Source organism: Nicotiana tomentosiformis, chromosome 2, assembly GCF_000390325.3.
Source record: "Nicotiana tomentosiformis chromosome 2, ASM39032v3, whole genome shotgun sequence".
Taxonomy (NCBI): Eukaryota; Viridiplantae; Streptophyta; class Magnoliopsida; order Solanales; family Solanaceae; genus Nicotiana; species Nicotiana tomentosiformis.
Window position 1 is genome coordinate 62,994,893 of NC_090813.1, and position 16,766 is coordinate 63,011,658.

A 16,766-nucleotide genomic window follows, 5' to 3' on the forward strand; every position below is an offset into this window, starting at 1 on the left:
CCCAAAGGTTTATTTTCAGGAGGAAGATCAACCAATTTCCATGTATGGTTGTTCAATATGGATTCTATTTCACTATTGACTGCCTCTTTCCAAAACAATGATTCCGAAGAAGTCATATCTTCTTTAAATGTTTGAGGCTCATTCTCCAATAAGAAAGTCACAAAATCTGGTCCAAATGAAGTAGACGTTCTTTGACGTTTACTACGTCTTGGATTCTCCTGATTACATGTAGTTTCTTTTGTTTCTTTCCGAGGTCGTTTAGATCCTTCACCAAACGACTCACATTCCTTTTTATACGGATATATATTTTCAAAGAACTCAGCATTATCTGATTCTATAACCGTATTATTATGAATGTCAGGATTTTCTGATTTATGAACCAGAAATCGATATGCTTTACTATTTGTCGCATATCCTATGAAAATACAATCAATGGTTTTTGGTCCTATCTTTACCCTTTTGGGTTTAGGAACTTGCACTTTTGCCAAACACCCCCACACTTTAAAGTAATTCAAGTTGGGCTTCCTTCCTTTCCATTTTTCATATGGAATCGATTGTGTTTTGCTATGGGGCACTCGATTTAATATTCAATTAGCCGTAAGAATGGCTTCCCCCCCACAAGTTCTGTGGCAAACCAGAACTTATCAACAATGCATTCATCATCTCCTTTAATGTGCGATTCTTTCTTTCCGCAATCCCATTAGATTGGGGCGTGTAAGGGGCTGTTGTTTGATGAATAATTCCATATTCTAAACATATTTCTTCAAAAGGAGATTCATATTCACCACCCCTATCACTTCTTATCATTTTTACTTTCTTGTTAAATTGCGTTTCAACTTCATTTTTGTATTGCCTGAATGCGTCTATTGCTTCATCTTTACTATTCAGTAAGTAAACATAGCAATATCGAGTACCATCGTCAATAAAAGTTATGAAATACTTCTTTCCACCGCGAGATGGTATTGACTTCATGTCACAAATATCTGTGTGAATTAAGTCTAAAGGATTTGAATTCCTTTCAACTGACTTATAAGGATGTTTAACATACTTAGATTCTACACATGTTTGACATATTGATTTTTCGCATTCAAACTTGGGCAGTACTTCCAAGTTAATCATTTTCCGCAAGGTTTTATAATTGACATGACCCAAACGTACATGCCATAAATCATTTGACTCAAGTAAGTAAGAAGAAGCTGAAATATTATTATTATTTTCCATAACCATTACATTTAGGTTGAAAAGGCCCTCGGTGAGGTAACCTTTTCCTACAAATATTTCATTCTTACTAATTACAACATTGTTTGACACAAAAATGTACTTAAAACCGTGCTTAACAAGAAGTCCAGTAGAGACTAAATTCTTTCTCATTTCGGGAACATGAAGGACATTGTTCAAAGTCATGACCTTGCCAGAAGTCATTTTCAGAAATATCTTCCCATATCCTTCAACTTTTGCTGTTGAAGCATTTCCCATATAAATTGTCTCTCCGGGTTCAGCAAGAGCATAAGTAGCAAAAGCCTCTCTAACTGCACAAACATGGCGAGTGGCTCCTGAATCAAACTACCACAGTTTGGGATTTCCCACCAAGTTACATTCAGAAAGCATGGCACACAAGTTATCAACATCATCATAGTTTACTACCATGTTTGCTTGACCTCTTTTCTTGTCTTTCTTCGGAGCACGATACTCCGTAGACTTGTGTCCAGTTTTTCCACAGTTGTAGCAGTTTCCACTGAACCGCTTCTTGCTTGGGTTGTGTTTCGGACCAGAAGCCTTCTTCCTCTTTTTGTTAGCTTCAACAATATTTGCTCTCATTATTGTTAAATTTCCACGGCCTCTCCTTTCAGCAGCTTTATTGTCCTCTTCGATTCTTAACCGAACAATGAGATCTTCAAGGGACATTTTCTTTCGTTTGTGTTTCAAATAATTTTTGAAGTCCTTCCACAACGGAGGCAACTTCTCAATCATTGCTGCTACTTGGAATGCTTCGTTGATGACAAGACCTTCAGCAAGTAGATCATGAATAATCACGTGCAATTCCTGGACTTGGGTAATAACAGATTTGCTATCTACCATTTTGTAGTCCAAAAATTTTGCGGCAACGAATTTCTTCATCCCGGCATCTTCAGTTTTATATTTCTTTTCAAGCGCATTACACAATTCTTTTGAGGTCTCCACGCTAATGTATACATTATACAGATTATCATCCAATCCGCTAAGAATATAATTCTTGCATAAAAAATCAGAATGCTTCCACGCTTCAATCACGAGAAAGCGTTCATTCTCTGGAGTTTTATCTGGCAGATCAGGAACATCTTCCTTGATGAACTTCTGTAGACATAACGTAGTTAGATAGAAGAACATCTTCTGCTGCCAGCGCTTGAAATCAATCCCGAAAAATTTTCCGGGTTTTTTTGCCGGTGCCAACGCCGGTGTTCGGCTTGTCGATGCGTTGGCAGTTACCATCGGAACAGCTTGGTTTTCGCTTTCAGTCATCATTTTTTCTGTAAAAGAATGACACAAACAAACGTTTAATACACGTTTTTAATCTGGAGTAAAAATCACGTAGATTTTAATATCCAACAAAACGCCACGAAGGCTTAACTCTCCAAAACGGGAGTACACAAACCACAAAGGTTTTAGTTTGCAGAATAATAAGAATAACACAAATACAGAAATAGGGATTAAATTCCTTAAGATTGTTATCCCCGCCAATATTGCTGTATTTGTAAATAATAATTCTGCAAAATATAAGTTAACGTAATGAAACAATAATAAATTCGAGCCCACTGAATTCACAGTGTTTCCTTAAGGAATTTAATCCCCTCCTAGTACCCAAGGTAATGGATTATTTCCTCCCAGGATAGAACGAATAACACACTGGTGTAGCGGTACTTCAAACCCCAGTGTTTCAGCGAACACAAAGTTCGGTAGCAAATCACACTTACAGTTGCTTTGTTTGAAGTTAAAAACAATGCAGAACGAAGGAATAGAAACTCAGAAAATCGTATGGAAATGCTGAGAGGAAGGAGTGCAATGTATAGCCAAATTGTTGAGCGAATTGTGTGTTGTGTGTTGAGTGTCTTTCTTCAACATCTGCTGCACATATATATAGCAGCCAGTGTTGAAGAAGACCAAACGTCCACCCTCCATGGTGGAGCAAGCATTAGCTTGTTTGTGGAGCAAGCACTTCATGTTTGTGGAGCAAGCACATTCATGGTGGGAAGAGCATTAGGCGGCTGCCAAATGGTCAATACACGGATTGGAAAATATCCGTTATAAATGCGGATAATCTTACGTTAATATTTACTATTAACAAATAAATTTGGTCCAAAAAATAAATAAATCCGAAGCCGAAGCCGAAGCCGAGCGAGCGACGACGACGACGGCGCGAGGCTTGCTTTCGTCTTAACTCTTTAAGAGCTACAAGAAGAGCAATTATATATATACCCACCAAAAATATCTTCCTCTTCCAATATGGGACAATGTCTCATTGTCAAGAGGGGGAAACTTAAAATTTTACTCAAAATTTCATTTTTCCTCCATTTCCCATTCACCCTCATTTTAAGAATATTTCATCTTAAAAACAAAACCTAAACAGAGCTATCTTAGGTATGTCGTCTTTTGGTTGTCGAGATATCTAAGTATGTCATTCATGTTTTATGTGACTCTTCAACTTGGCAAACCCATATATCTATTTCTAACAAACAATTCAAAATGATATTTTTAACTTTGTAGGTCATAATTGTTTTATAAAAACTTTGTCGTGGTAGTTTATTCTATTGTTATTCCGAGTCATTGCTTTAGAAGAATAAGTTAATCAATTTTATATTTTTAGCGTATTAAATGCTATTTTAATTTCTATTACTTCTAATTACATTAGTTCTTCCCTAAGTTACATTTTTAAATTCTAATGCAAGTATTTGAATTATGAACCAACTCTGAGTTAATATCTTGTGCAGGAGAAAAAAGAATTAAAGTAAGTTGGAAGCTTTTATGAACCTCTGGATTATTCCTTTACACCAAGAAGAGCAAATTTCAGAGGCTAAAGCTATGTGCTTAAAAACTTTGCAGGATGGACTTAGTAGTATTCTTTCTGAAGCAGAAGCTCAGGGGAATTTGGACCTTCTTGCAAAGGCCATTTAAGACTTGGTGGCATTTTTATCTTCATTTTATCAGACTATACATGAAAAAAAAATCGTCTCATTGTCACTCCTTGTGTTATTGCGGAGGTTACTTTTTACTTCTTCATTCTAGTCAATCTATGTACTTCGAAAAATCGTTTGTTTTCATTCTGACCGTACCCATGTGTACTGAGTTCAATAAGTATCTGGATTTTCAGGTCGCAAGCTCCATCACGGGAATGCTGGATTTCTGATTGTTATTCCGGAAATGGATGGAATTTGCAATTTAGAAGACATTTTGATGATTGGGAGATTGAAGATGTTAACCTTTTGCCTCAAAAGTTGAGTTCAGTGGTCATAATAGAAGAAAGGGAGGACTCAATACAGTGGACAGCCAGTAGAGATGAGAAGTTCTCTGTTATATCCTGTTATAAAATGTTGCAAGTTCAAGGAGACATGGTAGATGAACAATGGCCAGCTAAAATAATCTGGAAGATCAAAGTGGGTTTGCGATGCATGGTACTTTTGTCGTACTGTCATGTTCTTATGTCCTTTTTTATTTCTTGATTTATTTTATCAATTTGTAACTATCCTGCTGCATACAATCACCTAATCGACTATGCAATAGCCAAGGAAAGATGATTAGTATTACAGGCGACAGGCCTCAAATCATATTAGTGACAAGTATGATTTTGAATCATATCCAACTTGTGAATCTTGTCTCAAAGGAAAAATGACCAAATCTCCATTTCACTGTTGATTTGCATAGAGGTGTTCATAACACGCAGCGGAAGACAATAACAATCCTAAACAGATCTTTTCGTGTTTAAAATTTATTTTGCATGTCAAAGATCGGATCTAAGACGTACCTGGTGAAGAGAGTCTTGTTTTAAATTTCTTCGATAGTGCGAAGACGCTATGCGTATCCATACCGAGATTGATCCTTGCTATCAACTCTTTGATCAATGAAATCCCGCGAACAAATTGAATGAAAATATTGTATTGAAACTTTTCTCAAAAATCTCAACTCAAAGGTAGAATAACAAGAAATAATTTTCTTGTACTAGTATTTTCTATCTTAGCTCTGTATTGCACTATTACTTTCTCAAAGCAATTTTCTTCTTAAGAATAACTCTCTTGGTTTTTACAATATGTATAAGATCTATATCACCCTTATTCTTAATTAAGACTCACACATATATATACACATAATTTTCATTGGAAAATACAACACATGCTTTATGGTACATATTTAAAAAATATGTAACTAATTTATGGAATTCAATTCTAAATTGAATTCTGCAACTTAGTCATATTTTTTAAAATAAAAACATGTAATTCATTTATGGAATTCAATTCTAAATTGAATTCTATAACTTAGTCAATATTTTAAAATAAAAACATGTATCTCATTTATGGAATTCAATTCTAAATTGAATTCTACAAATTAGTCATACTTTAACAATAAAAACATGCAACTCATTTATGGAATTCAATTCTAAATTGAATTCTATAACTTAGTCAATATTTTAAAACAAAAACATGTAACTCATTTATGGAATTCAATTCTAAATTGAATTCTACAAATTAGTCAACATTTTAAAATAAAAGCATGTAACTCATTTATGGAATTCAATTCTAAATTGAATTCTACAAATATTAATTATAATTACCAAGTGTATATATATCGACCAAGAGATCTAATTTAATTTTCTTATTTAAAATAGAAAACTTCAGCTTGTCCACAATATTAATTATATCCTCTGTGCTAGCAAAGAACATAATAATATTTCATTTGGACTAATAACTAAATTTATTTGACTAATTAAATTATTTAATTTAATTATCAAATAATAAAGTAATTAATCCTTTAGCAAAGATCAGAACACTCGTTAGTGTGCGATCCCATAGGTTCAATACTAAATCGGTAGTAAATTGATCACATTAATATACTAATCAAGGGTGGCATCTAGCAACACTCCTTAACGACCAGATAGCATGAAGTATACAATTTACTCTCAAGAACCTCTAGAAGAATAATGTATTAATTTCTTCTGTCTTTATAGCTCTCGGTCACCCTAGGTTATGGTTCAACTGTCAAATCCTAATAGGCGACCGACTATGTGTTCATGTAAAAAATAATCGACCATTGAATGACTTAAGAAACTCTTTTCTTCTTTCATTCAATCGCCCTGGCCAAGGTCTTAATTTGGTCGGTTATAATTTATGACAACATGGAGCTTAAACTCATTACCAAGAGTTGACAAATTCCATCTTGATCAATCGCTAATTCTACAAGTATTTAATCGTACCCAATATCCTTTCAACTATCGCCCTAGGCCATAGGTGTCTAGTATCAAAGCACAATAAATAACTTATCAATTACTATGATGATATCAGGTCAAAGGAAACTCTTACATCACATTCTTCAAGAGAATATCCTATTGACAGTTTATGGTAATTCCAACCATTAGGAATTATCCAATGAATCGGTTTAATGATCATATCTCTATATGCATCATCTATTTATGTTATTTAGTTAATGAGATCAACTAATCTTTATCCCATAAAGACGCTCACATAAATATTGATCTAACCGGATTACTAATGTCCAAATTAATAATCCTATGATCAAGAACAAAATTTAGGTTAAATTGTAAGAGACTTTACTCTCATTATCATGATCTCCATCATGATGACAAGTCTCAAAATTTAATCAAGGACTTTATTAAATTAATCAAGTAATTAATAATAACTATGATAAATGAATATTAAATGCCATATATTTTTATATCAAATAACATTCACAAAAATATGTTCAAATCATCAAATATGAGATTGGATCTAGGGCATATCTAATATATCCCTAACAATCTCCTACTTGCACTAGAGCCAATTGCTCTTGTACTTCATTCCCAATTTCCACTTGTGCTTGTCAAACTCCTTTGCTCCAAATTCTTTAGTGAATGGTTCTGCAGCATTTTCCTTTCCATTAATCTTTTGAATTTCGACGTCTCCACGTTCAATGATCTCTCTTATCAAGTGATACCTTCGCAGGACGTGTTTGGATTTTTGGTGTGATCTTGATTCTTTTGCTTGATCAATTGCTCCAGTATTGTCACACAATAATGGAACTGCACCTTCTATTGAAGGAACCACACCAAGTTCATTTAAGAACTTTTTCATCCATACAACTTCCTTAGCAGCTTCACTAGCTGCTATATATTCTGTTTCAGTCACTGAATCAGCTACGGTAGCTTGTTTGGAACTTTTTTAACTCACTGCCCCACCATTTAAGGTGAATAAATAACCAAATATAGATTTGCTATTATTTCTATCTGAAGAGAAACTTGCATCAGTATAACCTTCAAGTTTCAACTTAGAATCTCCATAAATGAGGAATTGGTCTTTAGTCCTTCTTAAGTACTTAAGAATGGTCTTTACCACCTTCCAATGTTCCTCACCAGGATTTGCCTGATATCGGCTAGTCACTCCTAGTGCATAAGCCACATCAGGACGTGTACATGTCATGGTATACATGATAGCTCCCACTGCACTAGCTTATGGGATCCTACTCATGCGTTCTCTCTCTTCAGGTGTTTTAGGACAATCCTCCCTGCTGAGAGTAATTCTAGTGCCTATCGGTAGATAGCCTCTTTTGGAATTATCCACGTTATACCTCTTTAAGATGCTATCAATGTACAAGGACTGGGAAAGCCCAAGCAGCTTCCTAGATCTATCTCTATAGATCTTTATTCCCAATATATAAGCTGCTTCTCCCAAGTCTTTCATGGAGAACTGTTCAGATAGCCAAATCTTGGTACTTTGCAATGCTGATATATCATTTCCTATGAGCAATATATCATCAACATAAAATATTAAGAATATAATTGTACTCCCACTAACCATTTTATACACACAAGGTTCTTCTTCGCATTTAACAAAATTGAACTTTTCAATTGTCTTGTTAAAGCGAATATTCCAACTTCGAGAAGCTTGCTTTAGTCCATAAATGGATCTTTGTAGCTTGCAAATTTTATTATAATCAGACGGAGATGTGAAACCTTCAGGTTGTGTCATTTACACATCCTCTTCTAGCTCACCATTAAGGAAAGCTATTTTCACATCCATTTGCCATATTTCATAATCATAGTAGGCTGCTATAGCAAGCAAAATCCGAATTGATTTGAGCATTTCCACGGGAGAGAAAGTCTCGTCATAGTTGACTCCTTCTTTCTGACGATATCCCTTGGCAACAAGACGAGCTTTATAGGTCTCCACCTTTCCGTCTGCTCCAATCTTTTTCTTAAAAACCCATTTACAACCTATAGGTTTTATATCCTTTGAAGGTTCAACTAAAGTCCATACTTTATTTTCCTTCATGGATTCCATTTCGGATTCCATGGACTTTTGCCATTTCTCATAATCAGAACTTTGTATAGCCTCTTCATAGGTCTTAGGGTCATCATCATTATGATCAACCTCGTTTTATACTTCATCTTGTACCATTAGATTTAATCTAGTTGGTACATGACGTTCTCGTATAGACCTTCTAAGAGGTGCTTGTACAACTTGTTCACCTTGTGCTGGATTTAGTTGTTGTTCAATTTGGTTTGGAACTGGTTCATTAACCTGTTCTTGAACTACATTTAGTTCTTGAACTTCAACTGTTGAAGATGGCAACTTCCTTGTCAACTTCAAAACATCCAATAAAGGTTCTTCAACTTGTGTCTCATAATCTTGATTTTGTGTTGATTCATTTATTTCTTGAACTTCATCAAGTTCTATTTCTCCACTATAATTTCCTTCCAAAAGAAATTCCCTTTCCAAAAAGGTTGCTCCTCTAGCCACACACACTTTATAGTCAGAAGGGTGATAAAAATAATACCCCATTGTTTCTTTGGGATACCCAATGAACCTACACTTATCAGATCTTGAGTTAAGTTTATCAGATTGAAATCTCTTAACATAAGCTGGATAACCCCAAACTTTAATATGCTTAAGATTAAACTTACGTCTTTTCCATATCTCATATGGTGTTGTAGAGACTGACTTATTGGGAACTTTATTAAGTAAGTATGTTGCTGCTTCCAAAGCATATCTCCTTAAATTTATTGAAAGATCAGTGAACCCCATCATAGATCTCACCATATCTAATAAGGTTCGATTTCTCCTTTTAGACACACCATTGTGTTGTGGTATTCCCGGAGGTGTCCACTGTGAGAGAATCACATTCTCTTTGAGATACCTAGTAAAATTTTCACTAAGATATTCTCTACCTCTACCAGACCTTAGTACTTTAATACTTTTACCAGTCTGTTTCTCAACTTCACTACGGAACCTTGTGAACATTTTAAAAGATTCAGATTTGTGTTTTATAAGATACACAAATCCATATCTTGACATATCATCAGTGAAGGTGATGAAGTAAGAATATTCACCTCTAGATTGAATTTTCATGGGCCCACAAACATCTGTATGAATTAGTTTCAATAATTCAGTAGCTCTTTCTCCACTTCCAATAAATGAAGATTTGGTCATTTTTTCTTTTAGACAAGATTCATAAGTTGGATATGATTCAAAATCATACTTGTCAAGGTACCCTTCCTTGTACAACTTGTTAATTCTTTTCTCTCCAATATGACCAAGTCTACAATGCCAAAGTTATGTATGATTTACTTGATCATCTCTTTTCCTCTTAAGACTTGAAACATGCATAATCGAATTAGCATTCACATTAGGTAAGACACAAACATCATGTTGGAGATAGCCATTCACATATAAATTATCACCATAATAAATAGAGCAAATACCATTGCCTATAATAATGTGAAAACCATATTTGTCTAACATAGAAGCTGAAATTATGTTCGAAACAAATTTAGGAACGTAATAACAATCATCCAATATAAGTACTTTGCCCGTAGGCATTATTAAAGAAATTGATCCTACAGCTATGGCTGCAACTTTTGCACCATTTCCAACTTGTAGATTAATTTCTCTTTTCTTTAGTCTCCTACTTATCTTGAACCCTTGCAACATAATGCAAATGTTATAACCACTTCCAGTATCTAATTACCCACAGTGAAGAATTAGTAGTAGCTACAGAAACCTTGAAAACATTTTTCATTAATGTCTCACCTTGTTTCTTGTCTTTTAGAGTTGCAAGATACTCCTTGCAATTTCTCTTCCAATGCCCTTTCTTCTTACAGTGAAAACATTCGACACCATATACTGATTGCAAGATCAAATCTTCAGAAATATCTTTTCCAAGCTTGTACCCCAACTTCTCATATTCTTCGGTAAGAACAATCACACGATTGACAAGGGGTCCAAATAGAGAGTTTTCAATGTCCAACTGTGTATCAACCATCTTCTTAACACATTCAATGATTGCAGTTAGATCCATATTATGATGTTTCCTCTGGAGTTCAGAACTCATATAGGCGAGAATGATGCGTTTAATAGCAAGGCATTCTTCCAAGTGTTTCTGATAAACCTTGGTGCCTTGAACATCATTCTCTGATGGGATTATCTTTGCAGGATTATCGATCGCATCAATGAGCTTTTCATGCATGAGAACAATTCTCAAATTTCTATACCAGTCATCAAAGTTTGGTCCTACCAACTTTTTGGTTTCAAGTATTTCACGCAATGATATAACAGACATATTGAGAAATCTAAAATATGGAAAAGAAAAGGCAATAATATAAGAACATATTTACATATATATCATAAAGACATGGACTTTTTTCTAAATGATATTTCCACTAATTATTTTAAATTATTTACCCTCAACATAGTTTAAGAAATTTCTATTTCTTTTAGTGGAGTAAAGGAATCCTTTAACAATATGTATGAGCCTCTTGGAAGTCAAGCCGTTTCTCACATATATTTTAAAGGTAGGTACTTTTACCAATTGTATCCCCATACAATATTCTTAAATAGCTCTATGTCAAATAGTCCCCTGATAGTCAGGTCGATCCTATTGGCATAGTTGAGTCCAACCATCATGAAAGCAAAGAACTTATTAAATTTTATACTTCCCCGTGTAGTCCAGGTGTCTAGTGTAAAATTAAATAATTCTTTCAATCCATATATCTAATGCAATAAATAATTGTAACATATTCTCGAACTATAAGTCTCCTGGTTGTCAGGCCGTTCCTTATAAACAAGAAAAAAATAAAATTATTTATTTTGATGGATAGCTTTACAATAAAATATCTTATATTTTATTATTTAAGAACTCAAATTTTAGTAAGAGGGAATTGTTACTAAAATAATTTTTAATAACATAAAGATCAAATCTTTTATAGAATGTCAATTTAGTTCAAGTTGTCTACATGCTTAGTCCTTGATTAATTTACATCACATGTAATAAATAATTCAAAATTATGTAATGAACAAGCACGTGACATAAAAACGAAATTCAACATCTTCTAACATGTTTATCTTATATGTCACATAAAATAATTCATGCTAGAACATTATTATTAATTTATATCTCATAAACTAATAACAATTAAAATAATTGTATAATCTAATAACCTATTATGGATTACAGTCGTATCTTGTACGAAATTTCAAATTCAAGTTACGAACTATCTCAATAGTTTAACTTATATAAATATATATTTTATTCACAATAAAATTATTTCAATTCATATGCATTCAAACAATTTGACTATTGCACAAGACACATGTATTATGGTTTGAACTCTTCAAATATAATCTTAAAATATTTCGTAAATAAATTTTAGACACAATAAACCACGGCTCTGATACCACTGTTGGATTGCATAGAGTTGTTCAGACAATAACAATCCTAGGCAGATCTTTTCGTGTTTAAAATTTATTTTGCATGTCAAAGATCAGATCTAAGACGTACCTGGTGAAGAGAGTCTCATTTTAAATTTCTTCAATAGTGCGAAGACGTTATGCGTATCCACACCGAGACTGATCCTTGCTATCAACTCTTTGATCAATGAAATCCCGCGAACAAATTGAATTAAATTATTGTGTTGAAACTTTTCTCAAAAATCTCAACTCAAAGGTAGAAGAACAAGAAATAATTTTCTTGTACTAGTATTTTCTATATTGGCTTTGTATTGCACTATTACTTTCTCAAAGCAATTTTCTTCTTAAGAATAACTCTCTTGGTTTTTACAATATGTATAAGATCTATATCACCCTAATTCTTAATTAGGACTCACACATATATAAACACATAATTTCCATTGGAAAATACAACACATGCTTTATGGTAAATATTTAAAAAAACATGTAACTAATTTATGAAATTCAATTCTAAATTGAATTCTACAACTTAGTCATACTTTTTAAAATAAAAACATGTAATTCATTTATGGAATTCAATTCTAAATTGAATTCTATAACTTAGTCAATATTTTAAAATAAAAACATGTAACTCATTTATGGAATTGAATTCTAAATTGAATTCTACAACTTAGTCATACTTTTAAAATAAAAACATGCAACTCATTTATGAAATTCAAATCTAAATTGAATTCTATAACTGTGATGACCCAAAATATCATCTTTAATTTAATAAGTAATTTTGTATTCTAAGACCTCGAAAAATACCATTTATCATTTCTCGACTTGCGAGCACAATCCGTAAAATTTTTCGAAAAGTTTTCATGTGAAAAATGGATTAAAATGGGAAATAGAGTTTTAAAACTCAACTAGGTTGACTTTGGTCAATATTTTGAGAAAAAGGGATCCGGATAAGTATTTTGAGAAAAAGGGATCCGGATAAGTATTTTAAAAATTCCGATAGCTCCGTATCGTGATTTGGGACTTGGGCGTATGCCCAAAATTTAATTTGAAGGTCCCTAACTCAAGTTATGACCATTTAACAGAACTAGCAATTTAAAGGCTAAATATTACAAGTTTGACCACGGGGTTGACTTTTTGATATCGGAGCCGGAATCCGATTCTGAAAATTTGAACAGCTCCGTTATGTCATTTATGACTTGTGTGCCAAATTTGAAGTCATTCCGGATTCATTTAATATGTTTTGGTACGAGATTTGAAAATTGAAAGTTTAAAACTCAAAGTTCGAATCGGGGTGCGAATTGTAATTTCAGTGTTATTTGACGTGATTTTAGACCCCGAGTCAGTCTGTATTATGTTACGGGACTTGTTGGTATATTCGAGCAGGGTCCCGAGTACCCCGGGAGTGAAACGGATTGAAATCGGAAAAAGAATTGGACTTAAGCAAAAATCTGAAATTTGGGTTCTGGTAGCTCGCAGAAGTGAGACATCCATCGTAGATGCGGCCTTCGCAGGTGCGGCCCTTGTGTGCAGAAGCGGACGTCGCAGGTGCGACATTTTGTACGCAGATGCGAAACCTCGCCTGGCAGCCCCTTTTCGCAGATGCGAGATTTTTCTCGCAGATGCGAGCTCGCATGTGCGAGCCCAGGCACCGCAGATGCGAAAATGCTGGGCAGAATACATAAAATCGGGTCTTAGCCATTTTTACTCATTTTTGAGTTTTGAGTCTCGGATTTGGGAGATTTCAAGGGGGATTTTCACGACTTTGAACTGGGTAAGTATTCTTTATCATATAGTGATTGTATTTCACAAATCCATGTCTATATTCATCATTTATTTCGGATTTAGATGGAAGAAATTAGAATTTTTGTAAAACTTTCCAAAAACGAAAAATTTAGATTTGAAGGTCCATTTGATAACGGAATTGGACAAATTTGGTATGGTTGAACTCGTATCGGAATGGGTGTTCGTATTTCGTGAGTTTTTCCGGGATTTGAGATATGAGTCCCACTGCCGAATATTTTAATGAATTTCAAATTTTTATCCGAAAAAATTATAAATTCATATGGAATTATTTCCTATGATTAGTATTGAATATATTGAATTGTTTGTGAATAGATTTGAAGCTTTCGGAGGCAAATTTAAAAGGAAAAGCTGTGGTTGAATAATTGATTGGATTTTGCAAAGCGAGGTAAGTGTCGGGGTTAACCTTGAATTGAAGAAATAGAACCCTTAAATTAGTTGTTATGTGAATTGCATGTGAACGACGTATAGGCGAGGTGACGAGTGTCTATACGTCGTCAAATTAATTATTTGCCTGCTTACTTCAAAAATCATAAATTATTTTTAATCATAAATTAAATATTATAATAATTGTTTCTCTCTTAAAAATTTATTCTTGAATTTCTGCATTAATTGTTACATGTTATTTGAATTATGTTCCTTAATTGTTATTTGACATTTAGCATATTAAATATTAAACTGCCTATTTGCTCCCTGATTTCCATAATAAATTGCTATTTGTCATTGTTTGCTTCATAATTATTGTATACTTGTTGTCTTATGATTTTATGTTAATTGTTGCGTTTATTGGGGAATTTCTTCTATAAGAATTGATTGGTAAATGAATATGTTGGAGGAGCGGGTTGCACGCCGCAACAGGATTGATTATAATGAATATATTGGAGGATCGAGTTACACGCCGCAACAGACTTATGAAAAGTCCATATTGGAGGATCGGGTTGCACGCCGCAACAGACTTATAAAAAGTCCATATTGGAGGATCGGGTTGCACGCTGCAACAGACTTATGAAAAGTCCATTTTGGAGAATCGGGTTGTACACCGCAATAGACTTATTAAAAAGTTCATATTGGGGGATCGGATTGCACGCCGCAATAGACTTATTTAAAAGTCAATATTGGGGGATCGGATTGCACGCCGCAATAGACTTATTTAAAAGTCAATATTGGGGGGATCGGATTGCACGCCGCAACAGACTTGTTTAAAAGTCTATATATATACTTGATTGAAATAAATATAAGACAGACTTGATTAAAAGGAATATATTGGGAGAGCGGGTTACACGCTGTAACAGAATTGAATGTGAATATATTGTGAGAGCGGGTTGTACGCTGCAACAGATTTGGGTGAAATAATAATGGATTATGACTGCTGAGTTACCTGATTTATTTCTATTATTTGTTGTTGTTATTAATATTGCATACAAGTTAATGTAAGTGAACCACCTTAGCCTCGTCACTACTTCATCGAGGTTAGGCTCAGCACTTACCAGTATATGGGGTCGGTTGTACTGATACTACACTCTGCACTTCTTGTGCAGATTTTGGAGTTGGTCCCAGCGGCATACCATAGTTTTGCTCGGATTTCAGCTACTCGGAGGAGACTTGAGGTATAACTGCATGACGTCTGCAGTTCTGAAGTCCCCCGTCTATTGTACTTTAGCTGTGTGTTTATTTTCAGACAGCTTTATATTATTCAGACCTTTATTTGTATTTATTCTAGAAGCTCATGCACTTGTGGCACCAATTCTGGGGTGGTATTTAGACATCGTTATTATTATGGATTATTTCAAAATTGCTTCCGCATTTGCTTCCTTGTTATTAATAAACTTAAAATTATTTTTAAAATGGATAATGTTATTCTAAAGTTGGCTTGCCTAACAATTGAAATATTAGGCGCCATCACGGTCCGAAGGTGGAAATTTTGGGTCGTGACAATTGGTATCAGAGCCCTAGGTTACATAGGTCTTACGAGTCACGAGCAAGCTTAGTAGAGTCTGAAGGATCGGTACGGAAACGTCTGTACTTATCTCTCAGAGGCTACGAAGTTTAGGAATAATATCACTTCTTTCTTATTCTGTCGTGCGATTTTATTCTATCATCGATGATTGAACCATTATACTCTTATTCTCTCGCATATGGTGAGAACACGTAATACCTCTACCGATAGACAGGGACCAGAACCCCCGGTGGCAACTATGGCCAGGGGTAGAGGTCGAGGCCGAGGTCGTGCTAGAGGCCGAGGCAGAGGCCGAGGTAGAGCTCAGTCCAGAGCTCGAGCAGCTGCACCTGTTGTAGAACCTCAGGTAGACTTTCAGGATGAGGTCCCGGTTCAGAATGTACCAGTTGGACGAGTTCAGGTCCAGGAAGGATTTATAGCCACTCCAGTACTTCAGGACGCTCTAATCCGTTTGGTAAGTCTTATGGAGGGCGTGGCTCAGAATGGTATATTTCCAGTGGCACCAGCCGTCTCACAGGCTGGGGGAGGAGCACAAACTCCCACTACTCCCGCTCCGGAGCAGATGGCTTCCCATAATTAGGCTCCAGCAGCCCCGCCAGCTGGGGTAGTTCAGCCAATTATTGCAGCACAGACCGGTGATAGGCCCGCCATGTATTTTGAGGCCTTATTGAGACTGGATAAGTTCACTAAGCTCTTTCAGTTCACTTTAGTGGTACACCTTCTGAAAACCCACAGAATTATCTTGAACGCATCCATGAGGTGCTGCAAAACATGGGTATAATTGAGACCAATGGAGTTGATTTTGCGGTATTCCAGATGACGGGTTCTGCCAAGAGGTGGTGGAGAGATTACACATTGACCCGACCAGTCGGATCACCTGGACTTACCTGGGAGCAGTTCTCTTAGCTATTTCTGGAGAAGTTCCTCCCTATCACACTGAGAGAGGAATTCTGCAAGCAATTCGAGCGTCTACAACAGGGCAGTATGACTGTTACTCAGTGTAAGTCCCGTTTTGTGGATTTGGCCCGTCATGCTCTCCTTTTAATACCTACATAGGGAGAGAGAGTGAGGAGGTTCATTGA

The 16,766-nt window shown here is 35.0% G+C and overlaps 1 protein-coding gene and 1 long non-coding RNA gene across 4 annotated transcripts in view; one reads left to right on the forward strand and one right to left on the reverse strand.

Moving 5' to 3' along the window:
* Positions 1 to 1,050: 1,050 nt before the first annotated feature.
* Positions 1,051 to 5,288, reverse strand: LOC138906509 (uncharacterized). The gene is made up of 2 exons (XM_070195459.1): positions 4,997 to 5,288; positions 1,051 to 2,507 (listed from the first exon to the last, which is right to left on the reverse strand). Exons 1-2 carry the CDS (start codon positions 5,055 to 5,057, stop codon positions 1,564 to 1,566), a joined length of 1,005 nt encoding a protein of 334 aa, XP_070051560.1. The 5' UTR covers positions 5,058 to 5,288; the 3' UTR covers positions 1,051 to 1,563.
* Positions 4,194 to 16,766, forward strand: part of LOC117277432 (uncharacterized) — a 59,590-nt gene continuing 47,017 nt past the window's right edge. For 2 of the 3 annotated variants that reach the window (XR_011413915.1, XR_011413917.1), the window contains exon 1: positions 4,276 to 4,646. This is a non-coding gene — a long non-coding RNA (uncharacterized lncRNA). Of the gene's footprint in view, positions 4,236 to 4,275; positions 4,647 to 16,766 lie in introns of those variants that run through there. The other variant, XR_011413916.1, reaches the window with a different exon arrangement.